Source organism: Ipomoea triloba, chromosome 1 (genome assembly GCF_003576645.1).
Source record: "Ipomoea triloba cultivar NCNSP0323 chromosome 1, ASM357664v1".
NCBI lineage: Eukaryota > Viridiplantae > Streptophyta > Magnoliopsida > Solanales > Convolvulaceae > Ipomoea > Ipomoea triloba.
Window position 1 is genome coordinate 26604473 of NC_044916.1, and position 26528 is coordinate 26631000.

At 32.2% G+C, this 26528-nt stretch overlaps 3 protein-coding genes across 3 annotated transcripts; 2 read left to right on the top strand and 1 right to left on the bottom strand.

Annotated features, from left to right (window-relative positions):
* The first annotated feature begins 369 nt into the window (after positions 1-369).
* Positions 370-2079, top strand: LOC116016601 (gibberellin 2-beta-dioxygenase 1-like). Its single transcript, XM_031256945.1, has 3 exons — positions 370-912; positions 1004-1340; positions 1674-2079. Exons 1-3 carry the CDS (start codon positions 518-520, stop codon positions 1923-1925), a joined length of 984 nt encoding a protein of 327 aa, XP_031112805.1. The 5' UTR covers positions 370-517; the 3' UTR covers positions 1926-2079.
* A 20175-nt stretch (positions 2080-22254) lies between these two features.
* On the bottom strand, positions 22255-23511 carry LOC116011363. Its single transcript, XM_031250925.1, has 3 exons — positions 23182-23511; positions 22971-23064; positions 22255-22925 (listed from the first exon to the last, which is right to left on the bottom strand). The coding sequence occupies exons 1-3, from the start codon at positions 23509-23511 to the stop codon at positions 22255-22257; spliced, it is 1095 nt and encodes a 364-aa protein (XP_031106785.1).
* Positions 23512-24285: 774 nt separating this feature from the next.
* On the top strand, positions 24286-25424 carry LOC116011374 (homeobox-leucine zipper protein ATHB-40-like). The gene is made up of 2 exons (XM_031250936.1): positions 24286-24398; positions 25067-25424. The coding sequence occupies exons 1-2, from the start codon at positions 24286-24288 to the stop codon at positions 25422-25424; spliced, it is 471 nt and encodes a 156-aa protein (XP_031106796.1).
* Positions 25425-26528: the final 1104 nt, after the last annotated feature.

Here is a 26528-nt window from a genome sequence, read left to right on the forward strand (position 1 = left end):
TATCAAATATTTTTTTTACAATTAACTAATGTTATCAACTTGTTATACTCTCCAACCCAACCAGCTAAACAGTCATTTACCAATTGGGCCATTATACCCTTCCTAATGTGCATAGCCCACAACCCCTTGAAGCTGTGTCTCTCTGCCTTCAGTGAAACTTGCCTGAAACTTTAGTCAATAAAAATTCACAAAAAATTATACTTTTATGATTATCAATTCAACTATTTTACCAACTTAATTCCATTTAAACTTGTAAAATTGAAACTTCGTGGAATGGAGGTGATAATCTATTGTGTGTTTGCCCACGGCCTACCCACGCCCATTCCCCATCGCCGCCCCAACCTCTCTCCCCTGCCTTATAAATAGCAAAGCCCATGTGTTCGTTACAAGAAACTCAACTCAAACTTCTCTTACCTCATATCCATAGCTCCCAAAAACACAACCATCAAAAACCATTTTCACAATTCCCATCAATCAATCATCTTAAATTCTCCTCTATCTCCCCTAGCACCCAGCCATGGTGGTCTTGTCCAAATTCTCCGTCGTCAAGCCCTGCAAACCGCCGGCACTTTTCCCCGCCGATGCCGTGCCGTTGATAGACCTCTCCAAGCCCGACTCCAAACACCTCCTCGTCAAGGCCTGCGAGGAGTTCGGGTTCTTTAAGGTTGTCAACCACGGTGTCCCTTCTGACTTCATAGCCACTCTCGAATCCGAGGCCCTCAGATTCTTCTCCGCTCCCCTGTCGGAGAAGCTCAAAGCGGGTCCCCCCGACCCGTTCGGCTACGGCAATAAGAACGTCGGCGCCTGCGGCGATATCGGCTGGGTCGAATACATTCTCCTCTCTGCCCGTCACCCACAACTCAATTTCCAAAAGTTCTCTTCCGTCATGGGCTTATCGACGGAAAATTTCCGGTAATTTTCATGAATTATTCGATCAACAATATTTTTTTTTTACCGTTCTCGTACTGATTTTTTTTTTTTTTTTTGGGTTTGATTTTGATAGGGCTGCTGTGGATGAATATGTGAGGGCAGTGAAGAGAATGGGGTGCGAGATTCTTGAATTATTAGCGGATGGTTTGATGATTCATCCTCGGAATGTGTTTAGTAAACTGCTAATGGATGAACAGAGCGACTCTGTTTTCCGGCTGAATCACTACCCGCCCTGCCCCGAGCTCGGGAAAAACCCGATTGGGTTCGGAGAGCACACCGACCCTCAGATCATCTCCGTTCTGAGATCCAACAACACCTCCGGCCTCCAAATCGCCTTGAACGACGGCAGCTGGATGTCGGTCCCCCCCGACCAACACTCCTTCTTCATCAACGTCGGAGATTCTCTTCAGGTACACCGTCATCATGATGTTAACGTTGTTGTTTTTTTCAAATCTTAAGAATTTTCATCCCGGCCCTTTTGGACAGAGGCGAGTTAAGGTAAGTTCAGCATCATTTCTTAAGAAAATTGTGGGGCCCAATTCCCTAACACGATGTAATTAGGAGATTGTTGGGCAGAACCCGATAAGGCCCAAGGCTAAAGTATTATTGGGCGGAGACGTAGTGACCAAGTCACCTGATTCTTGAAAATGTGATGGTGATATATAAAAAAATAAAGTTACGATTTTGCTATTAACTCGGTGTAGTGGTAAGGATTTGATTCTAATAATTGTGATGTTTTTCAGGTTATGACGAATGGGAGGTTTAAAAGCGTGAGACACAGGGTTTTGTCCAACAGTGCAAAATCGAGGCTGTCAATGATTTACTTTGGAGGGCCGCCATTGAACGAGAAGATAGCTCCCCTGCCTTCATTAATGGAGGCTGATCAAGATAGCTTGTACAGAGAGTTTACATGGTTCGAGTTCAAAAAATCTGCTTTTAGTTCTAGGTTGGCTGTTAACAGGCTGGTTCCCTTCGAGAAGATTGCAGCTTCATGATGTTTTCTTCTTTTCTTTCCTTGCTTTATCATCTAGTGTCGTACTATGTTATTAGGAAACATGGTTGTCAACTTAGATTCTTGATTAGGTTTTGAATGATAATATTTTGATTGAATTTCATTCCAATACATAGCAAAATTTATATTCTCACTCATCTCCATATAAGAGTTTCTTTCTTGGGTTACTTTTAATTCCTTGTATGACTATAATACCCTTTCCAAATTAAGTCACTGACTATCAAGATTTCTAATTGACTTTTCAAATTCTTTCTTATTTAGTTTCTTGTTTAATTTGTTAGTCAACTTAAACGTAAAGTAAGTACTGAAATGTAAAAACAAGGCCAGTCAAATTAAAATATAGGTATAGAAAAATAAAGTACTTAAAGATTAAAAATTGTGTTGTCTACTTTTTTTTGTATTTTATTTAAATTTTAACTTAAGTTGACTAGCAAATTAAACGAGAGATTAAATGTAAAAGAAATTGAATAATTATGTATCAAAATTAAAAATAATAATAATAATAATGAGAAATTTAATTTGAAAAAAGTATCATAATCTCGAATAATAAAAAAAAAAGTGAAAAGAAAAATCTCTCCAAAATGTATATTCTCGAACAATGGGATAGGCAAAGAGTGAACCCTCAAGAAAGTTGTAATTAAACTCAATGCAGAAAGGAAGTCAATTGCATGCAGCCCAAAGTATTTAGCACAATATCTCTTACCAACATATTTTATATTTTCTTTTAAAATTTAATGTATTTGTTTATGAAAAAGAGTGAAAATGATGTTTTTAATTAAATTTTCTTATTTTTAAATATTCTTTATTTTCTTTTTATTATTATAAAGAACAATTATTAAGAGATTTTTTATTTATATTTAATAATCATATAATTAATAAATTATTTTTATAAAATAAATTCATCTCTCCTAAAGTCATTTAACATATCATAGTTAACTGTTTTTTTTTACCAAATATTTATATATTATACTAAAGCTTATATTATATCAAACCAGTTATCAACTAATTTTTAACATAATTTGCTAACCAATAATCGCTAATTATGAAACAAAACTTATACGAAAGCAAATGTTGACAATTGATCATTTTGGTCATAGGTTAATAGTGTGAGGTTTGTATATTATGATTTGACAAAGTTAATAAAATATCTTAAATCAACAAGTATTCACAATTCTAACTATTCAAGACAATTACCCATTGATGTGTATGGACGTGGTTCCTTAGAAATTGCATTGTGTATGTAGTGTTGCTCCTAGAATTTGCACCCCTAGACTTATCCGCTGCGTTTACGTACGGTTTATCTTTGTAAGATCGCCTGTAGATTCATGAGAGAGAAATTAAGTGGGCCCTTTGATGAAGGCTGTATCTATCTATCTAAGCAATCTTAAAAAAAATAAAAAATAAATTAAAAAAATCTTTTGGAGACTCAAATTTAAAAAGAAAATTCCCACGAGAAAAACAAGAGTGGTAGATTGACATAGTACAGCCTATATACATACTACACAGCTTATTTCTTGATCTAGACAAATGATGTTGGGAATTTTTCACAATATTTAAAAAATAATAAAAATTTCTAGAAGAAAAAAAATTGAATTCCCAAATCAAACAGAAATTTAAGGTATGTCGAACCGCGTGAATTTTTATTTTCATTTTTTTGTTTTTGTTTGTGATCTCTTGCTCTCGTTTTCTCCCAACAAATTTGGTACATAGTATCATTGGGAGAGTAATGCCTTGTGGAAAATTTGAAGTTTCCAAACCGGGAATTTTGGGTTGTGACAATTAAGGGTTAAAAAGATCCATTGGTGCAACAGGGTCACCTAAAAGCCTTTAAGGATACAAACCTATTCAATGTAAGTTAGGCGGATTGTGAAAATCTAAAGGAGTCTGTTGTAGGAACCATTCGATTATGTTTAGCGGATGAAGTGATGTATCACATTACATCCTTGAAAAATCCTAAGGAAATATGAGATAAATTGGAGGCTCAGTTCATGTAAAAAATTTATGACTAACAAACTATACGCATAGATCTTATGGGCTAAAAATGTATGAGGGTTCTAACTTGGTGCAACACACTAATGTTTTTTGTCAAATAATATCATATTTGGCTAGGTTTGATGCCGAGATTAGAGATGAAGACATGTCAATGATTTTGTTGTGTTCATTATCTCTTTCATTAAATATTTGGTGAGGACTCTTACATATGGGAAAGACGAGCAAATTCAATAAGATTCCTATAGCTCTGTTCGTTAAAAACCAATGCAAAAAGAATGCAAGGGAAAGCTCTAATAGGGGGATTTGTGGAAGGTACCAAGGGAATGAGAATTTCGGAAAGTGAGATTCTAGGTCAAAGTCCAAAAATAATAAGAAATTCTAGTGCTACAAGTGCAAAGAAGTTGGGCACATGCAAAGAGGTTGTCCCAAGTTGAAGAAAAGCAAGAGATTGTAAATGTGGTACAATGTGACGATTCAAATTGCAATGAAGGTGATATTCTTGCAATTTCATCCAATAAGTTGTCGGATGCATGGATTCTTGATTATGGTTATTCTTATCACACATGGCCTTATAGAGAGTTGTTGCCACATACTTGTTAGGAAATTTGGTTCTGTGTTTTTCTGGGTGATGATAGGTGCCATAATAGTATCTGAAATCAAAATTAAGATGTATGCTTATGTTGTTAGAACCTTATATGATGTTAAACATATAATGAGGTTGACAAAGAATCTAATTTCTCTTAAAGGAAGGATTTAATTAGGTAAATGCCAATAGTTGAATGATTTCAGCTGATAACAAACAAACAAGCGAACTAATTAACTAACTAACTATATCTTTTCAAAAAAAACTAACTAACTGACTCTCTCTCTCTCTCTCTCTATATATATATATATATATATATATATATATATATATATATATATATATATGGTCATAATCAGGTGTGGTCGTCCTTTAACGTGCGGTCAGTGCAGCTGTACTACTATGTATACAAATATACACCCCTCAATGTTAGAAAATGCAACACACAAATATGCATCGTTAGGTATGCATCACCAAAAAACACACTACTAGGTATGCAAATATACACTACACAGTGTTAGCAAATGCACCATTAGGAGCAGGGTAGTTATGGTGCATTATTTTGGGTGTGTGGTGTGTTTTTTTGGTGTTTTTGTGTATTTTCATTGTGGTGCATTTTCTAACGTTGAGTGGTGCATTTTCTAACATTGAGCAGTGTAAATCGCATCGACCACACGGGAAGGCGCGGCCTATTTTTGTCAAATTCTAAACTTTTGTCAAATTAGGTAAGTCAACAACAAAATAATAAGCCTATTTTTCTACATTACAAAATAAGCTCATTCGTGTATATCATCTTTTTTCTCTTTTTTAATTTATTTCTTTTCATGTAAGCACACAATTAAGCCTATTTTTCTGCATAACAAAGATGAATGTGGGTCATGTTTAATAGGAGTGTGCATACATATACAAATTTGTGTGCATTAACGAATGAGTTCACAATTTGAACATAAACAAAACCAACACGAGTGCACATGTAATACCCCGTATTTTCCTAACATTATTATTTTATCCTAAGGTATTGACATACATGAGTTATGATCTCCCGATACTTCAAAAGAATTTTTATAAGTGAGTATAGTTGTTATTAAGCTGCGATCGTACGTACCGGTCACGAACCGTAAAATTTTTAGGAACTTCTGTTCCGACCCGTTGTCCTAGGAAATGGATTATTAGGCACTATATTATTATTCTTGAATTTCCTATTCAATTAAATCAGCTCATAGCAGCGAAAATTTATTTTGATCGTACATCGCTAAATTTCGCGGTGTACCGAACCTAGCCCAATTTTGAGGGTTAGTCTGGAATAAATTTTTAGTTTCGGAAATTATTCTATCTGGATTATTTTCCACCGAAACTTTATCTGTTTGGATCCCAACTGATAAGGTTGGAGATATTTTATTATTTTATTATTTTTCCCTTAACCTTATCTTATAAGGGATATTTATATGTTGAGATAAGAATGAAGAAATTTCATGTCTTCAATTCCCATTCCCATTTCGTGAGAAAAGAGAGAGAGAGAGAGGGTGATCCTTTCATCTTCATCACCATCTTCTTCCATCAATTTCCATAGCCAAAATCCTTCTCAAGTGTCAATTTTGTTCGGTAAGACTTCGATTTTATTCGGTAAAAAGCTTTATAATCCTTCCTAGAGCATGAATCTAAGTTAAGATTTCTTGTATGTTGTGTTATGTTGTTGGTGGAATCATAGGGTTTNAAGTGTGAGATGGACATATGAAGTGTATCCAAAAATGTTTATGAAAACTTACGTTGAAAAACGTATGCTATTTTGATATAAAGGTTGTCAAAATCTTATTGTTTGAGAAAATGATGTTTGAAAATCCTTCAGGGGCTAAAGAGGTAGCCGATTTCAAATATTGGACTCATTGGTGAAATATGTCCAAAAGAAATGATTTGAGTAAGAAAAATTGAAGGAAGAATCATGTTTTCAAAACCGTAGTTTCTAAAGTAAGTTGAGGAGGACCTTGATTGACCCACGGGTGGCTTTAAGTGCCCTTGCCCAGTGGTCGTTATATTGTTAGAGCGAAGTCTATTCGCCGTTATGTCGTCATGTTGGAATAAGGAGAGGTGCCCACGGGAAGGCTTGAGTGCCACGGCCCGGGGTTGGGATAAGGGAGGAACCTACGGGAGGGCTGGAGTGCCATGGCCCGAGGTTGTAGGCCTCACTCTTACTATATGAAACTAAGGAAGTTTTAAAAATGAGTAAAGAGTTACTCTGTAACGTCTTTGAGAAAGAAATGATTTTGTCTTACGAGACGAGTGGATTTTGATTCACTGAACGATATACTATTTTCCAAATGATTATGTTTTCAAACCTTTGTCTACTTTTGAGTGACATCGGATTTCCTTACTTAGCCGCCGCGCTAACTGCACTTCAATGTGTTTCTTATCAGTTGCAGATTAGTGTGGGCCCCTGTAGCCGATGAGCTCGGAATAGAAGGGAAGTACAGGTTGAGGTCTACTCTTTGATGTAGACAGGGATTGTTATTAATGTTGTAAGTTTAGCCTGTGCACTTAGAGTGGAGTTTGTCAAAGAGGTGATAGAATTCACTCTAGGTGTGGCGGTAGCACCTGGTTTTCTGTTGATATGATGTAAGCTTCCGCAGCGTTTTATTACGGATTTTGTAATAAATGTAAGAGTTGAAAATTGGGGTGTTACAGCACACCTTTAAAACCCCGCACAATACATAAGTACAAACACAATAGCACAAGTGTGCACGTATGAACGCAAAAGACAAGAAATATAGATAACGACTTGGCATAAATGATGACATGCACACTAACAAATCAACAGTGCACGCTATAACCAACATACTAGGATTAAATGTGCACACTGAAATAGAAGCACACATACAACCTTGGAATGCACCTAACACTACAATGCAGTACACACATACCGCATACCTTAACCCTCAAATATCGATGCACACATATCTATACTGGATTGCACATTGATTGAATATGAAATGTACACTATGAAATTGGAAGCACATAATCCTACCAAAAATATAATTCTATGAGAAAATATACTCACTAAAATCATGTGTAATATCTACAAATAATAATATCAGGATTCTAATTGCACAGACAAATTATTAATTCACCTCTCCATAAATAAATGTAAATAAATAATCAAACAAATCTAAAAAAATCATGACTATACATGAACCTGGCATCAAAGGCTCATATTAGTCCTTAATTCTTATGTGGCCGGGAAGAAGTTCTCATATGATCATATATGATCATATATATATATATATATATATATATATATATATATATATATATATATATATATAGTTTGTGTGTATGTGTGTATTCTCATTATTAAGCAATCACATTTGGTATCAAAGCACTGTTGATATATGAACAACACAGTTTTGCAATCGATTGCACAATTTGATTTTTAGCTTGTTAGGATGTCATTGACAATGATGCCTCATCCGATTGTATCATTGCTTAAATTGATAGTAAAATTGTTTGCCAACCCATGCGCTCACACACACACACTCCTATTGTATGTATATGACAAATACTTTTTGATGGCCTGGGCCTCAGAACATGGAGACATAATTTTTTTCTATTATAATACTAACTTCTTTTTTTTTTTTTTTTTAAACCAACGATTAACTTTGATTAGAGTAAAAGACTGGAAATCAAGTCAGGAGGGACCGAGTCCCAGTACAAAATGTTAGCCTGAGAACAAGCTACAGAAGCAAGAGTATGAGCAATAGCATTTGTTGATCTTGGAATCAAACTAATAATGCAAGAATTAAACGTGGACATTGCCGCCTTGCACGCATCGAGCAGTAGACCGACGTATAATACTAACTTAAAATTGTATTTTATCTCAATTAAATATAAATTAATGATGATGATGATTTTGTTTTTCTTTCCAAATGAATCACTACCAAACTTGCTTTGAACTAGGAAAAATTCTGATAATAATTTTTAGTTGAGATGAAATAATATAAAAATTAAATTCCAATTTGGTATTAGAGCTAGTAAAATGTCTAAAATTAGAACATTTTCACTACATGACTAAAAAAATAAAAATAACCCTACTCTTAGTTATTTAACATACATTTTAGTTCAAAAATATATTTGTCCATATTTCAAGGCTAAAGTGACCCCTGGCCTACTGCGAAATTTTCACAAAAATTTAAAACAATAATTTCTAAAAAAAAATAATTCTAGTCCCAATATCAATGAAAATTCAAGGTCACAAAACCCACACTCCCACACTTTTTTTTAAAATCGATTCACTTTCTCCCAGTTGTGCTAGAAGCATTGAATCATTAATTTTTTAGCACTCATGGATTATATGCATAAATATATTCGAGCACTCAAATATATTATTTTCAACAAAATTTAACAAAAGGAACACTTCTAAATTATATTTAATGGGAAATGTTAGCCAAATAAAAAGAAGAAAGGAGTGAGTTTTTTAGGGAGAGGAAAACAAAGTTTTGATTATTCAAAGTCGTTGTAGCTGTCATACCAAAGATCATGTCCAACACAAGGTATTTATACGTGAAGTGGAATTCATTAGCATTCATGGCTTTGAATTTCATAACCTCCAATTTAATATGAAATAATACATGAGGTCACAAACCTTACAAATTAAATTCTTAATTTAAAATTTAAAGTTAAAACTTAGAACACTTGAAAATAACGAGAATTTAATCATCCTCAACTAATTTGAACCTAAAAAATGTTAACACCAGTAGAGATTACTATTCAAGAGATCACAACTTCAAAAGACAAATCTAACCGGAAGACCTTGGTCATATATACAAGTCAAGTTGATAGACCTCCACATGCCAGCTCTATAGAGAGCTCGTAAACCTTCAATTAGGTAAAGGCGAGAACTTGGCAGACCTTCACTAGCTCAGCAAATCCCCATTTCACTAGCTTGATAGATCTCGATCTCACTAACTCGGCAATTCTCGATTTCACCAGCTGGACAGTTCTCTAGCATGCCAACTTGTTAGAGGCTAACAATAGACCATACAAGTTCTAAAATCATTTTTCTCAACTAAAATGGGTATACTTTGATAATCAATTTTTTATTAACATATTATTCATTTTGAGTTATAATATATCTAATTAAATCTTTCACTTGTAAAGATCCAAATCCACTTTGATTCGAATCAAAAATAAACCTTTCTTCATAAAAAAAAAAAATAAATAAATAAAAATCAAAAGTAAACCTTTGCCCACTCAAAATTTTACCTCAAAATAATCATTTTACTTACCAATTTTAGCTAAAATTTTCTAACCATCCCTGACCTATCTACATCTGTGCCTACTATGCATGTACTTAGCTGAACTCATTGTATAGCCGCTTCTAGCCAGTTGGTTTACAATTCCAGGCTAGAGATGTTGGACCAATGGGACATAGAAAGATATAGGTTGGGCCATGGAAAGATATATCACCTTTGGTAGTTATCATTCAATCATTTCTGATAGTGAAGCTTTTCTTTATATATGCATTTATGGCTTTATGTGCTATAAATATGAATGCCTTAGCAACAGCGTGGCAATAACATAAACACACACGCCTCTCCTGGCCTCTTTGATTTTAAATATTTTCTTCTTCATTTTGATTTTGCTACACGTTTTAGATATATACTAAATAATCTTATCCTAGGTAGTACTATGTGGTGTTTTCTTTAATTTACAACAACCTCAACCCATCATAAATGGATAACCCCTCCTTGCTCCACAAAAATTAACTAATTTTAGATATAAAATAGATGCCAACGAACTTGTGATTGAGTGGCATGAAGTGAGATATTGACTCTTTGTGTTTCAATAGATTGAGAAAGTATATATGAAAAGATAATACAATGTAACAGAGCTAGTAATACTAAAAAAAGATATAAAATAGATGACAATCAAATAATCATATATGTTTCATGCATCAATAATTCGATCAATTATCGCATCGCAACTATATGTGAATCATATCCAGTAGTTCACTTTAAATAAGTTATATTGATGTTAAAAGACATTTGATATTTATTAGTAATAAAACTTATACCTATTGTTGAACATCTAAATTGATTTATCATAACTCATTACAAGAAATTAAAAATCAAATTTTCCAACGAAAAATTCATTGATAAATTAGTGATAAATTAGTGAAGTCCGTAGATATTTAATTTAACAATCAATTTTCATCAATAAAACATTAAAATATATAGATATTTAAGCGATAACTATTTAATTTGTTGCTAAATATATTGATATTTTTCATTTTCATATAGTGACTTAAACATTATACTTCTAACAAAGGTATGTTTATGTATATGTATGTGTTGCATTGTTTATACATACACTTGTAGAAGTATAATGAACATAAATAATTGCACTATCATATCATTAAACTATTTGCACCTTTATATACTAATTATTAGATAACTAACAATTATGATTATGAGTTGGTTTTTTTTATCAATTCCAATTAAACAACTTGTACATTATTAATTCAACTTAAATATTATAACAAGTAACTATTTAAATAATGAAATATAATAATTTCTAGAAATTAAAAAAAATTATTGACATCTTTAAAAATAAAAAGTCGAAAATGTCGGCATATTAAAGAAGCTTAGCAAAGTTAGGTGCAAACCGTCCGAAACGCTGTGCTAATATAACAGGTGTTGGGATGGTAGGAAGCAAAATACGAGACATGAGCTGCCATTACACCAATATATAAAAGGAGATGTTCCCCAACTATATATATTTCAATTCCATTTCCACCCATAAATTATACCTCTACATTTCACCCATGCATACTTTTCTTGCAATGTATTTTTTTTCTATGGTGAAATTATTCAAATATTTAAATTAAAAGGTTGCATTTTATATATGTTAAAGATGAAAATGAGCTTGGATATATAGATAAGTTCCATTGTAATCTGTCATTTCTGTTTAAATTATTTACTTTTCAAATCAATCACGATTTAACACGTGTGAGTTTTAACCCACACCAGTAGAACACGCAAAAAAACTTGCTAGTAATAATAAGTTAGTAGTTTATGTTAAAAGTGATACTTTAGACTTTTAAATCGTTCATCTTTCAATCAGTTTGATCAAATCACCCACTTTATGATATGAGTCATTTTTGGTATGTAAGTCGATTTTAATCCATTCTTAAAACATGCCAAAAACATATGGAGTAATACAATAATGAGTCATATGTATTTAGCTTAGGGGTGGACGTTTCGTTTTTCTCTTTTTTTTCTTTTTTTTTTTTGGGGGGGTTTGATTTGGTTTCAGTTTTTTCAATTTTGAAAAAAAAATTGATTCGATTTCGGTTTGATTTTAAATAGTTCGATTTTGACTCGAATTTCGATTCGGTTTGAAAACCCGCAATTTTCTAATTATCTTGCACTCATAAATATTTATTTATTTTCACTAATAATTTAAATTTGAAAATCTAAACAAGTCCACAATGCATATTTTCAATTTCTTAATCTAAAATAAAGCCAAATCGAACAGACCTCTTAACTTACTTTTGTTGTCCAACAACAACATTATAGACTTGCAAATACAAATTCAGAACAAAGAACAATTGTGAAAATTTGAATTAGGAGATTGGGGATTTAGTATATATTTTTGAACAAATTTTTAAATATAAAAACATTTGAGTATATAAAAATTAGAACCAATTAATTTTTAATAATAAATCAAAATCTAATTGTTTGACTTGACTCGATTCGAATAATCTGAACCAAGATGCTCACCCTTAATTTAGCTTAATATATGTGAACTGCAAATTGAAAATTAATTAAGTCTAATAGAATATGAATGAATTATAAAAGTTATTCTAAGACTTTTATAAAACATTTTAAATTTTTTGTACCACATATTAAACACACAATATATTTTAAATAAAATTGAAAATTGTTGGTCAATCTTTCAAGTCCATGGCCCTCAAATAATTGTAAAGCGAAAGAGGGAGTGGGAGAGGGAGAGGGAGAGAGAATTGATTCCCAATCATAATATGGGGTATATGGCATTATTATATAGTTTGGAAAATGAAAGATGTAGAAGATATTTCAAATTTTAGAAGGTCATGGAAAGCCAATAAGTGCATGAAGAATGTATGATAGAGAATGGGTTGCATCATCTGCTATGCATCCATTTCCTTCCAGAATTATTTTTGAAAAATAAAGAAACCCACTTGGCCTAAAATGGTCCCAAAGATAGACAGCCAAGAATTTTTATTTTATTTTATTTTTTTAAAATTGTTTTTATTGGTAGTATAAAAATTATCTCCAAAGAACAATACAGAATAATAATTTAAAAAAATAATAATTTATTTATATTATAAATGTCTTACTATGATTAAAAGAAAAAAAAAAGTAGGCAAGGTCAATGGGAGTACTTGGCCATAAATAAAAAAGAGACCAATTAATTTCAGCTAATTTCTATGTACTTAGAATGGAGGGAAATGTGCAAGATCTTGCACCCATATATCTTTGTTGCTTGGGAGGTGATTTTTGAGGACTGCAAAGATAAAAGATTGATGTAAATGACGGGATTCTGACAATGGAGTTTGATGGACACACTTTGGGATGGATTTGATATTTTTGAAGCTACGTGATATCCAAGTGATGTTCATGCTATTTTTACCATTGATGTGATAGTTTTTTTTTTTTTTTTTTTTTTGAGGAATGATGTGTTAGTTAGATATTCTTGTCGAGTCGGGTTCAGCATCCTATCATTGAAAAGTGATGCCGAATACTATGCAAGTATAAGAAAATAAAATTGTGCATTTGCTACTAGTTATAACTTTTTGGCGTAATGATAAACCATTCATCTTAACAATTGGGTGATGTGCATAATTGACTTAAACTCATTAGAGTTGATACTTCTAGTTGGAAAACTTTCAGTTATTTTTTCGATTTTGATATCAATTTTCTTGTTGGTTATTCTTGGATTGGATTTAATTTCTTGTCTTTTATTTTATTCTTAATTGGTTTAATTAAAAATGTTCCACTTACTAAGTACAATTCTATATGAGAAGTAGTAATTAATCAAAGCTTCAGATGGAATTTTAACTATAAATTGATTAATTGTTACTTATGAGAGAAAGTGTAATATTTATGAGGAAAATGTTATATTTTTGATAAAAAAAATTTGTTACTTTTAAATCAAAATATAATATTAGGGTTTTAAGAGTTACTTAAGGAAAATTATAATAGATACTACATTGTAACAGAGTCAATAGTACTAAAAAATAATTAGAAAAGTAATAATATTTTAAAGAAAATATAATATTATAAAAAAAATTGACTTATCTTATAGATAATGAACCGTGAGATGGTTTCATAGAGAATTTTACCTTTAATTATTATATAGATAACACGGAGACTAGAAAATTTAATTACTCATCTACTAATTCATATTTAATGGAGAAATTACAATGACTTTGGGAAAGAAAAAACATTATTGTCATTTGCTCTATTTTGTAGAGCTTGTTTTAGGCTATGTTTGACAAACCTAGCTAAAAAGGCAGTTGAAAGCTGAAAGTTATAAGCTAGTAGCTGAAATCTGAAGAGTAGTTAAATTAACTATTATACTTAAAAGTGTTTGGTAGAATTATGTTTTTGATAAGCTGATAAATGTAAAAAGACTAAAAATGACATATTCATAAAATTTAAATAGTTATAAATTTAAATAGGTTTGTTTAGATATTAAAATATAAAATAATAAAATCAATATATTTTAATAAAATATAAAGTAAGAACATATATTTGATAATATATAAAGTAAAACAAAATATTTATAGTTCATACAAAAATTAATGTTCGAACACACAAATGTCAAATTGAAATTACAACCAAACATATTGAAGAGAAAAAGGCCAAAAAGGGCTAAAGATCGTGTGGTCGAGTGGCATGAAGTGACTCTCTTAATTGGAAGGTCATAGATTCGAGTCTATTGATGACGATGTTTTGCCAATTTGTTTGCCCGCATGGGCAGCTTAACTGATCACATGGGTGAAGTTTGGGAGAAGAAACCAGGGAACTAGTCTTACCAGCAGTAGTATGAGAGCAACCTCTCAAAGTGATGCCGAGTCTTACCAGCGGTAGTATGGAACAACCTCTCAAAGTGATGTTCTGTCGGGTCAGGGCGTTGGGGATTCAAAATAAGCTCTTATTTTAAACTACTAGCTTATTTACCTCCTAAATAAATTCTACCAAACAGAACCTTAAGCTACAAATAAGCTATAACCTCTCTTTGGTAAAACATTGGGAGTTTAAAATAATATTTTATTTTGAAACGCTACTTATGTAGCATTTCATACTAAGCTCCTCACTTTTTTACTTTTTTCCTTTTTTATCTTTATTAATTTATAAAAATGACATCATCTACCATTCATTAATAAAAATTATAATCTTAGTTTATCATTTTATGTCTTTTTATACTTATCAACTAATTTAACAATTAATTTTATCGAACACTTTAATTTCAAAGGCCTTATTAACTTTTTGTCAAAGGCCTTGTGAGCCTTGTGGTCTAGTGGCACCTGGTTGCACCTCCACATGGGAGGCTGGGGTGAGTTTGGGTCTTAGCGGAACCAATATTGGCTCTTTGTTCTTTATTTAATTGAGAAAGTAGCTATGAACCAGGGCTGGCCCATAGGCCATAATATATCGTATGTATATATACTATACAGCAGGTATAGTTTTGTTTTTTTTTTTTGTTTTTTTTTTGTTTTTTTACAATTGGCCCCAAATTTGTTTTTGAAAAAATTATATACATATATAATATGAGATTATTATGGACAAATTATTGTATGGACCATGAATATAAGGTACATTTTCTTTTGAAAGAAGAAAAGAAAATAAGGTACATTTTTAATAAACTAAAAGTACATTATTTGTATACTGAATGTACATTATTTGAAAGTATATAAAATAATATACTTTTAGTATTCAAATAATGTACTTTACGTGCATAAATAATGTACTTTCACCATCAGACATCTAGTAATTATTAATTAAAACTTATTAACTTAACTGTACATATTATTTAATTTATTTCAAAACTATTATTCATTAGTATGCCTTATTGGCCTAATAATTTTAAATATTGAATAATATATATTCAAGAGTTTGTTTCTTGATAAATTATTTATTGATAAATATTCTAAATAATTTTTTTCTAGAACTTTGTAATTATGTTTTCTTAAAAGAAAAGAAGAATTGAGCAACTAACTCAATCACAAAATGGAGCTCTTGAAAAAATTCATTACAAAAAAAAAATTAAATAGATGAGCAAAAGGATGATGCCAATGAAAATTTGTTAGATGCTAATAATTAATCTTCATAAAAAAGATCAAGGTGATTGTGAGGCTTGAAAAAATTTAAATGATAGTGTGTACAACAATGATAAGTATCACTGTGACGATGAAAATGAATAGGAATGTTGATGTTTGTTTGGATGATGATGGTTACAATGATAAACCGAATGATTCGTTTTTATTTGACATATATGATCTAAGAAATTAAGATGCCCTTCATTCTAAATTAATAAATATTCTTGTGAAAAGGGGGCCCAAATTCAAATATCGCACAGGCCCTCTATTTTTATTGGGACGGTCCTGCTATGAACAAAGTAAATAGTACTCAAAAAACTTTAAACTTTCAGTTAACTTTTTAGCTAGATGTGTCAAAAAAAACCTTACCCTCTTTGTTTTCTAAATCAATTAATCGAATTGATTTGGGCAAAATACTTCAACTCTTGTTTATTTTTGGAAAGAAGCAAATAACAGAGTAAAATATATTATAGAAAACTTTAAATTTTAACTAATGATCTATCTTGTGAAGAGGCTTTAAATATTTTGACTAAAGAATCAGAGGTTGATCCGAGTAATGTTGAGCTGGAAATTGATTGCTTGAATGCCTGTCATAGTACGCATCAATGGTGGGGCGTCGCATTTCTCTTATACATGCTGGCTATGTTGTGAGAGATTGTACGTTTCTCATTAATTAGTTCTATAGTTTTTTTTTTTCTTTTTTCTCTTTCACTGGCAAAGGAAACCGTAATTACTACGCAAAAGTGTACACTTGACAAATTTTACCTTGTGATCCTAACCAATAAAAAGTCACGATAAAAGATCCGCGAACCATCTAGCATGTTCTGTCACTATGGTGACACGGTGATATGAAAATTTAAAATCTTCAAATTTGCATTGTATTCGTGAACTTGTTACCTTATAGTAATATGATTTCTTTGATTTTGCTATTAAAAATATCTACAAAATGTGTTTATTTCATTTTTTATCATAGATTTGTAGGTGACAATCTACTTTTAGTTTTTCTTTCTTTTTCTTTTTAAACATCTTTTTGGTCTTAGTATTATTGTAGCATGACAATTTTTTGTTCTTCATCAACAAAATCGTTTAAATTCCGTAAAATACAAAGGCATTTAGGTCGTCAATTATGATTTTTTTTTTCAAAAAATAAAAATAAAAATAAAAATATAGCGAGTAAATCTACTTTGTATAAAAAAGATCGAAAATCTTTGTATTTAATGAAATTTCAATAATTTTGTTGATGGGAGACCAAAAATAGTTATGTCACAATAATATTTGGACCAAAAAGAGATGTTCTCAAAATGAATGACTAAAAATGGACTGTCACCTATAAATCAAAGACCAAAAATGAAATTAACTATCTACAAATTTAAAAAATTCTCTCTGTTTTTTTTTTCTAGATTTACTTTTATTTAATTTTCCGTGACTTCTCCATCAATGAGAGAAATTCTCCTATTTCATAGACATTATTAATGGATATGAAAGCTGATAGATTTAACATCCTAACCTCATGTTCAGCAATTTAATTATAAATCTTTATAAGGATTCTCTTAATTTAAAAAAAAAAACAATTAGAAAAAAATAGCCTCAAAACACGTACAATTGTAGATATGAACAAATTGTCAAACTATATTGTATTATTTATCCATCCTTAATTATATATGATACGGACATGGAGACATATCATTTCCAAGTCGTTACGGTTTTGTGTCCATCCAGTTCCAACAAAAAAGCCAGGAATTAAGAACAAGAAGTTCATTACTGAAAAGATAAGACAGCTCTTATATCACACGTACCGATGCATATATATGTAATGACTATTATGAACCAAATGCAATGCACCCAAAGGTTGATTAACGTATAGTACATGTGCATGTGAACAAAACGGTGCATGCTAACCTAGCTAGCTACATACCTACATTCAGAACCACCATCCAATGTGCCCCTGCAAACCACTCTACTCTCTCATCTCATCAACTCATCTATATATCCAAGTCAATGTTTCTATCATTTCATTCATTGTTTGGTGCTGTGAAAGCTGTGCTACCTCAATCATTATTATTTACTGAAAATATATTATTTTATAATTATTAAATATGTATATTCACTAAACAAATAATGTATTTTTAATATATTTTTTCTCGATCATGATCTGGTTTTTCTTCTCAAATTTCATATATGTGACCAATTGAGCTGTACATGCGAACATATATTTTTAATATATTAAAAATATATATTATATTCATGATCTACACAGTTATGTGGATCATACTCCATACAAAATTTGCCGTGCTGGGTGGACTCTAGTCAACAAATTCTCTTAGGTAGGTAGGTTAAGGTTGGCCTACTAGCTAGGTTGCATGCCTATTGCTGCCGTCCATAACAATATTCTGAAAAGCCCAAAAAGAAATATACAGACCAATCCACCTAGCTAGCAAATATCTTCTTTCTTTTTCTCCTTTAGAGCGCGTTTGGTTGGGAGGAGGGAATTAAGGAGGAAAAGAATTGTAATTCAGTGAAATTGTAATTCAATGAATAAAGTATGAATTGAAATTACAGTGTTTGGTATGCAGAAATAGAAGCACAGTGAATTGAAAGGTATGAAACGACAAAATGACGAAACTGCCCTTATGTTGTAGTAGATGTTGTAGTAATAGTACGTAGTAGTTGTAATAATAATAATAATAATAATAATAATAATAATAATAATAATAATAATAATTCATTCAAATAATAATAATAATAATTCTTTCAAATAAAAAAAAAAAAGACAAAGGATATGGGAGGAGGGGCAAAATTGTCTTTACACCAACAAATTGCCCCTCCTCTCTACCGAATTGCAATTCATGGGGGTACCCCATGAATTGCAATTCATCATTTGGAGGGAATTGCAATTCTGCGAAATTGCAATTCCCTCCAACCAAACATTGTAGTTTGGGAATTCACTGAACCTTGCCCAAACTACATCCAACCAAACAGGCCATAGCATTTTCCGAGTAATTGTGGTCTGTGGACACTTATATATCGGTTGTCATGCCATGGATCCAGATCTACTTTGTAAGATGAACTCAGGTCCATGTTCATAATTTTAGTATTTTATGTTCATAATTTTAGTAATTTATATTTACATTTTTTAAATTTTATGGTCACAATTTTTGAACTTTATATTCACAATTACAGAACTCCATGTTCACAATTTCAGAACTCTATATTCAATAGTGTAACAGAATTTTTGAATCTATATAACAAAATTGTGAATGTAGAGTTCAAAAATTGTGAATACTGAGTAATGTAATTTTGTATATTGAGATTTAAAATTGTGATTATAGAGTTCTAAAATTGTGAAAATAGAGTTTTTAAATTCTGAACTTAGACCTGGATCCATAACATTATAATATATATATATATATATATAGGCTCATGATCCCATGAAAAGAATATCTCCAAAAGAGATTAACAATCAACCCAGTCTTATATTTGTAAAAATTGAATGGATCGTATCATCAAATTTTAAAAAACATATGATGGTATTTTCGTAATTATCGTCAACTTCACTTTGCAAATTTGAACACTTAAATATTCAATATGTAACAACTAAATATGCAAATGTAGATAAATTTAAAAAAAATAATGATAAAGTTAAATTTTAAATCTAAACCATAAGTGCTAGACTTTAAGTAGTAAAAACTAAAAAGTGAAACAGTGAACCAAATAAAACAAAAAACTCAGTCATAAATTCTAAAATCAAAACCCTAATATAAGTACAATGCACTTTCGCATTTTTGCAAGTACAATCTTTTAATACGTACTAAATATGCAAAACGTTAATACTAAATGTGCAAATCTAAAAAATTCTGAGAAATGCAGATTTTAGTGTTCAAGTTTGCATAATAATGTTGATGATACTTACGAAAATAGTATCAATTTTTTTTTCGCCTGATTTTTTCAGACGTAAAGTTGAGATGTGTTCTTAACTGGAAGGGGATATTCGTACAAGAAACGCATCAAGTTGTTCTTTGTACAAGAAACGCATCAAGTTGTTCTTATGCATATCCTCCTACTTTAATTACATTTATAAAAAAAAAAAAAAAAGCTTGTGTAATATCCAAATTTTGCAAAATAAAACTAATTCAGATGGATCTCAGTTGAACCCTATAAGACAACTTTAATTTATAAGAGCAACTCTATAACGGTGTCTATTCGCTCTTTTCGAAACGTTATTATATTGATAAGCATTGTTTGAGGGCTAGCCATTTCGCTAGTTAGATAATTGATATTAATTGTAAAATATAGAAAACTGGATTTTTTTAGGAAACGAGAAAGAAAAATAAATTATGAGTTATAACTAAAATAGCAATAATAAGAGTTTTATTTTTAATAGAAATACTTTTAATGTAAGTCTCATCATCGCCTTGTCACCGATTAGGTTAATTTTCACCGTCATAACTTTACAAAATGTAATTTTGCAAAATTTTGTTTTATTATTGCATTTGTTTCCCTACATCATAAGGACCATTCAAAACGGTCATTCAAATCATGCATATGACCATCCTTCAATTAAAATATAAGGAATTCATTCATATAACCTCCAAAATAGATATTTTAAAAGTTTCAGTTTTTAGTCGAAGATTTCAAGTAAGTGTATTTTTTTCGTAACTGAACATATTATATTATTTGGACTTGTATATTTTTAAAGTACGTAAAAATTCTCCAACATTATATTTTTACTTTTTAGTATAAAAGAATATATATCAGTTTAAAAATTGAATGTTCTCGGCCCACTAACATAATAGGCTATTTCAGCAAGCTGCAAGTGTATGCTCCAGGCTAGCAATGTCTATGTTTTCACACAAGTTTTTATTATTAAAAAACAAGTATTTGAGAAAATATTTGGCTTATATATTCTATTAAAATTACTCTCTAATATTTATTGACTAACGTTTTATCATCATATTATATTCTATTTTATATGTGATCACCGTATACACTTTATTAACTCATAACAGGGTTGACTAATTCACCAATAGTTAATAAAAATGAAGATATTTTTTAAAAAATATTTATAATACCATGTTAGTTAGTGAAGATTATGTAGTAATTTTAACTGAAAAATTATCCTATTTTTAAACACAAAATGTCATTTTTAGATTTCTTTTGGATGTAATAGTGAGATGGGCTGGTTTGGGCTAAGATTGATGATTGGACAGATGTTGCGTGTCACTTTCTTTTGGGCTAATGGTGAGCTTTCTTTTGTTTGAATGCTGCTCATTTAAACACAGCTTCTTATTTGAGTTTTACATTCATTAAAATTCTTATTTTAATGCTCCCTCCCTTTTCTCTCTAAAACCAAACACCTTTCTCTGCTGCTCAACTTCGGCTTCCACCGCCGGCTTCCGGCCGGAGCTTTAATGGAGTTTTGAGCCGGCGGTTTTGGTCACCTTCTATGTTTGCTCTTGCTCTTCTTTCGTCCCGACCATCGTCGCAGCTCCGACCACCACCACAGATCTTCTTCTTCCGTTTTCTTTCCCTTTGAATAAAATAATAGTAGGTAGGTATTGGGGTTTGTGTTGGTAGTCTTGAACTCCCAACCCTACTTTGACTTTACCCACTTTTTATTTTCTCTATTATTGTGTTTTCCTCTCGTTACTTTCACGAGCATTTTTCATCCCGTTACTTTCACGAGCTTTTCATTTTCATTAGCATAAATCGTTTAGTTTGGTTTCGGCAAGTGTTGATCTTATTCTGGGCGAGCAAAAAAAAATGATGACGAACACCCAGATCTTTGATGAAGCTTTAAGCTCCCTGAAGGAACATAGCTTCCTAGTTATGAAACAGTCTGCAATTCAAGTTTTCTATAGCATAGTTAGAAAATTTGTTTCTATGTCTGACTGTAAGGAATGATTTACCATTTCATTGATCGTTGATGTAAACGTTTTATGTTATGAATTAATGGAATAGCTACGTTTTCTTTCAAAAAAAAAATTCTTATTTTAATTTCTAAACCATATTTAAAATTTATTAGATAAATTTCCTTGAATGACTAGACTATTCGAAAGTATACATGGGGTAAACTATGTTCTTGTGTAATATTCTGCAAATTATACAAAAGAGATAAATAGCACTAGGAAGACTTTGTTCAAACCGAGAAAGTGTCATTTTAAGACATTAACTATTAAAATATATTAATTATAGTCTTGAATTGTGTCATTTTTAATTCTCACAAAGACTAAAAAGTAAAAATGACATTTTGAATAATTGAAGATTAAATTTAATCGACTTTGAACTTGATAACCAAATGAAAAGCACAGATAGTTGAGGAATCAAAACTAAAACTAACCCTATTTTATCTCTTCTTTTTTTTTTTTTTTTGAGAGAAAGAACTTAATTCATTAAATCAGATAAAAGGCAATCAACAAGATAAAGAGGAGGAGTATCGAACCACTCCCCGCAACCTGTCAAAGAAACGGCTTCCCGAGCAACAATGTGGGCAGCACGATTCGCAGATCGTTTAACAAAACAGAAGTCTACACCCTCAATCATAGATGCAACTTCTTTAATATCATCAATCAGAAAACCAAAAGTAGAAATAAAAGGATTCGAAGATAAAGCATAATAAACAAGTTGAGAATCAGTCTCAATATCTACATCTCCCATCCCGGTTCCTTTCAGCCAACTCAAAGCTTCACGAATACAAACCGCTTCGGCCTCTTGAACACTATAATTTCCACTAATTTGCATCGCCTTTGCAGCTAGAAACATACCATGGTGATCTCGTAGCACCCAGCCCAGCCCCATAATATTGTGATGAATATCCATAGCAATATCCGTGTTCATCTTTAACCGGTCAGGTGATGGAGCTTTCCACTTCAGCAACCTACCACCAGAACCTTGCGTTGTCAACATTGGATCATACGCTGCCTTCCAGTTTGTCAAGAAAGTGAGAGATGAATGAATTACAGCATTACAATCAAAAGCATTCCCATTCCATACTTTATTATTCCGGCTTCCCCATAGTCCCCAACAAAGCATGACAAACTTGCATTGCATATCATCTTTTAATTTAGCAAGCATATTAAAAAATCACTCTGAAAGTGTACCTTGTCCCAGTGTAGGAGAAGATAAGCCTATTGTAGTCCACATAGCAACCGCATCCGTACAGTCCATGAACAAATACCGGGCGGATTCATCAGTCTGACCACACATATGACATAATAGCGAGCACTGGATTTGTTTCGTAACTAATGCATCACGAGTGGGCAAAAAAGAGGAGGCAAGCTGCCAACAAAATAGCTTCACTTTAGGAGGTACCTTAAGATTCCATAACAAACGCCATGGTCTGTTATCTTGCAATTCTCCCACCAACATTCTATAGGCAGACTTGACCGTGTACTCACCTTTCGCTTCCTTATACCAAACCCAAGCATCACTAGGTCGTCGCAAGCTAACTGGAATATTTAGTACAATACTAGCATCCCTTTCGTTAAAAATATCCTTCACACACTCCTCGTCCCAACCCAGTCCCTGCATGTTTAACAAAGATGATACAGGAGCTTCATAAATAGCCTCGGGCAAAGATGTAGTAATAAACGGGTTATCCTCAGTAGGAAGCCAAGGATCATGGCCTATTTTCGTACTCATGCCATCACCAATCCTGAGTCTCAATCAGGCCACTCCAAATAAATGAGGGATTGCTCCCGGGGGCTGCATCAAGAAAAGAACCATGAGGATAATATCGACTTTTATAAACTCGAGCCACAAGAGAGTTCGGTCTAGTAATTAATCGCCACGCCTGCTTTCCCAAAAGAGCTAAATTCATTTCTCGCAGTCTTCTAAAGCCCAAACCTCCTTTTTCTTTAGGATGGCATAGCCCACCCCAAGATCTCCATCGGACCCCTTTTCCACATGGCATTGCTTGGAGGACATTCTTAAGCAGCACTTCCCGCCTAGCACGGGATAAGAACTTGGAATTCCAACTTCGAACATTTTAAGATGTATTAAAATGGAAATTTAAAAATCTTTCAAAAATAATAATCTTTTTAGATATAAATATATAAATTGTATAAGAGTTTCTATTATATCAATTAATTCTCTCCATGTATATCAAGACTAGCCTGTAATATTGATGGTGTATGGATTGTAAAAAAAAAAAAGTTTGTATATTGTATATCACTCTGGCTACTTCAGCCCACTAACATAATAGGCTACTTCAGCAAGCTGCAAGCCTATGCTTGCGCAATGCCTATGGTCATACACAAATTTTTATTAAATGAGAAAACAAGTTGGGACTTAATTATATATATATAACAACTAATTGTCAAACATACTCTCTAAGTGTCCAAAACCCAAGTAAGCCCGTATATACATATCACTTCTCATAAATATGGATAGCAATGTGTTGGGAGTGGGTTGATAATGGTTACATCCACCACTCACTTTAGGCTAATACCTCGCTTTTTCATGCCATTAAGGGTGTTATACAATACTGCATTCACTAATGCTCGAATCTATAATCTCTCATTTAGGAGGTGAGAGTAACTTCATGTCACTTGAGCATAATATCATTGGGCAAATGTCATATTATGAAAATATCACAAATATAACCTGTCACAAATTTTTGATATAAACATTTTTTTTCGGTCCCAGATGATGAAAATATCATATCCTTGTTTGCCTCGTCATGGAGTAAAACTGATGTTAAACAGGGAATGTTGTTCCATTATCATCCAAAGAAAGTAATAGTGAATGTTAGGTTGTTCAATTATCATATCCCAAATGATGAAAATAGTCCCTCCATTAAAATAGTGAATGTTGTTCCATTATCAATTTATCATCCAAAGAAAGTAATAAATGCGGATAATACATTTATTTATCTGTGAAACAAATTAAAATAGTATTTCATTATATTTCATTTACTTGAACAGAAGCTTTCGCAGGCGCAGCTCACTATATATATATATATATATATCCACCCTATCTTAATCTACAGCGTTCCTCGATCACTCCTTGGTCTACATTCTAGCTAGAGGGAGATGGCGGCATCAATAACAATCAAGTTGATGATCAAATGGCACCCATTTCTCATTTTTAATTTATCCCAATATATATTTACACTCAACTCCTACCCGATCAAGGTTAGCCATCCATATATATGATGTTTCTTTTGTTTTTACAAAATTTTAAATCATTCGGCGAGAAAACGCTTCTGTGGGACCGCCGGAGGAAGAAGAAGATTTTCCGGCCGCCACTATAGGCCGTTTAGTGGAGATTCGAAGAACAAGGCGGTCTGGGACGGCGGCCTGACCGGAATCAGGAAGCGGAAATTGAGCGAAGAACAAGTCAACCTCCTAGAACAAAGCTTCGGTGATGAGAGCAAGTTAGAGTCGGAGAGAAAATACCGCCTGGCTTCTGAGCTGGGACTTTACCCTCGCCAGGTCGCCATCTGGTTCCAAAACCGTCGGGCACGGTGGAAGAACAAGAAGCTCGAGAAAGAATACTCCAAACTCAAGGCGGAGCACGAGTCCACCGTCCTTGAAAACTGCGCGCGGTCTTAAAACTCAGGCAGATTAGGCAGGCAGCAGGCGATTAGGGGATTGAGGAAATAAAATCTGTATTGTATTATTCACTGAAGACGATACACAGTATTTATATATACATAGGCTAGCACACTAATAGGAAAGAACCTAAAGAATAGCACTAACTACCTAATATAGGACATTATCAATATCATCATCAATATAATTTTGATTACTCAAATTTTCATTAAATTGTTCAAGATTATCTGGTTTGGTCTCTCCAAATTTTCATTATAGGATCTACTATTTTAATAAATTTCATTTTTTACTTCCGAATAAATATTTTTTAGGCAACATTGTATAAAAACATTTATTATGAAACTGATGATTTAAAAAAAAAAAAAAAACAAAACAAAACAAAAGTACCTGACACTTGTGAATCAATCAATCCAAGTGCCCAAGTGCCCAGCTATAAACATGGCCTTCAAATCCCTGCATATAATAAACCTAATAAACTTACATATAAATCCTAATAGATAGAATTAAAATTGAAACAAAATTCATAGGCAAACTATGTAAAACATAGAAATTTTAACAAATAGAATTAAGCAAATAAGCAATCAAATTAACAAACTATTTGATGAAGATAGTACCCAAAAACTAGGCAAAATAGCAAGGCTAAATTGCACCAAAATGGAAGAAAATGGTTGTTCCTTCTGCTGATGAACTACCGAAATGAGAGAATAAGAAAAATGGGTTTCTTCTCTGATCTTCCTTCGGATCACTGCCTCTCGGCTCTCTCTATTTGCTCTCTTCTGCCTACAGCCTACTGCTTCTGGGCTTCTGGCAACCAAACTCACTGTCTCTCTCTATTTGCTCTCTTCAATTCTGTCAAAAAATGAGAGAAGAATGGGAAAATAATTCCCTCTTTTGCTGCCCACTCTGCTGAAACAACATATATGAAAAGGTGGAGTAAGTGGAATCTTGAGTGTTTGCAAAAAAAGTGGAATCTTGAGTATTCCTCCACCAATAAAGACAAAGAATGCAAACAAAAATATGTGGGTATGTGGATTGCATGTGATCATTTCTATAACTGAGAACAAAAGCAAAAACCGTTTCAAAGGATTGGCCTGGGTTTCTATT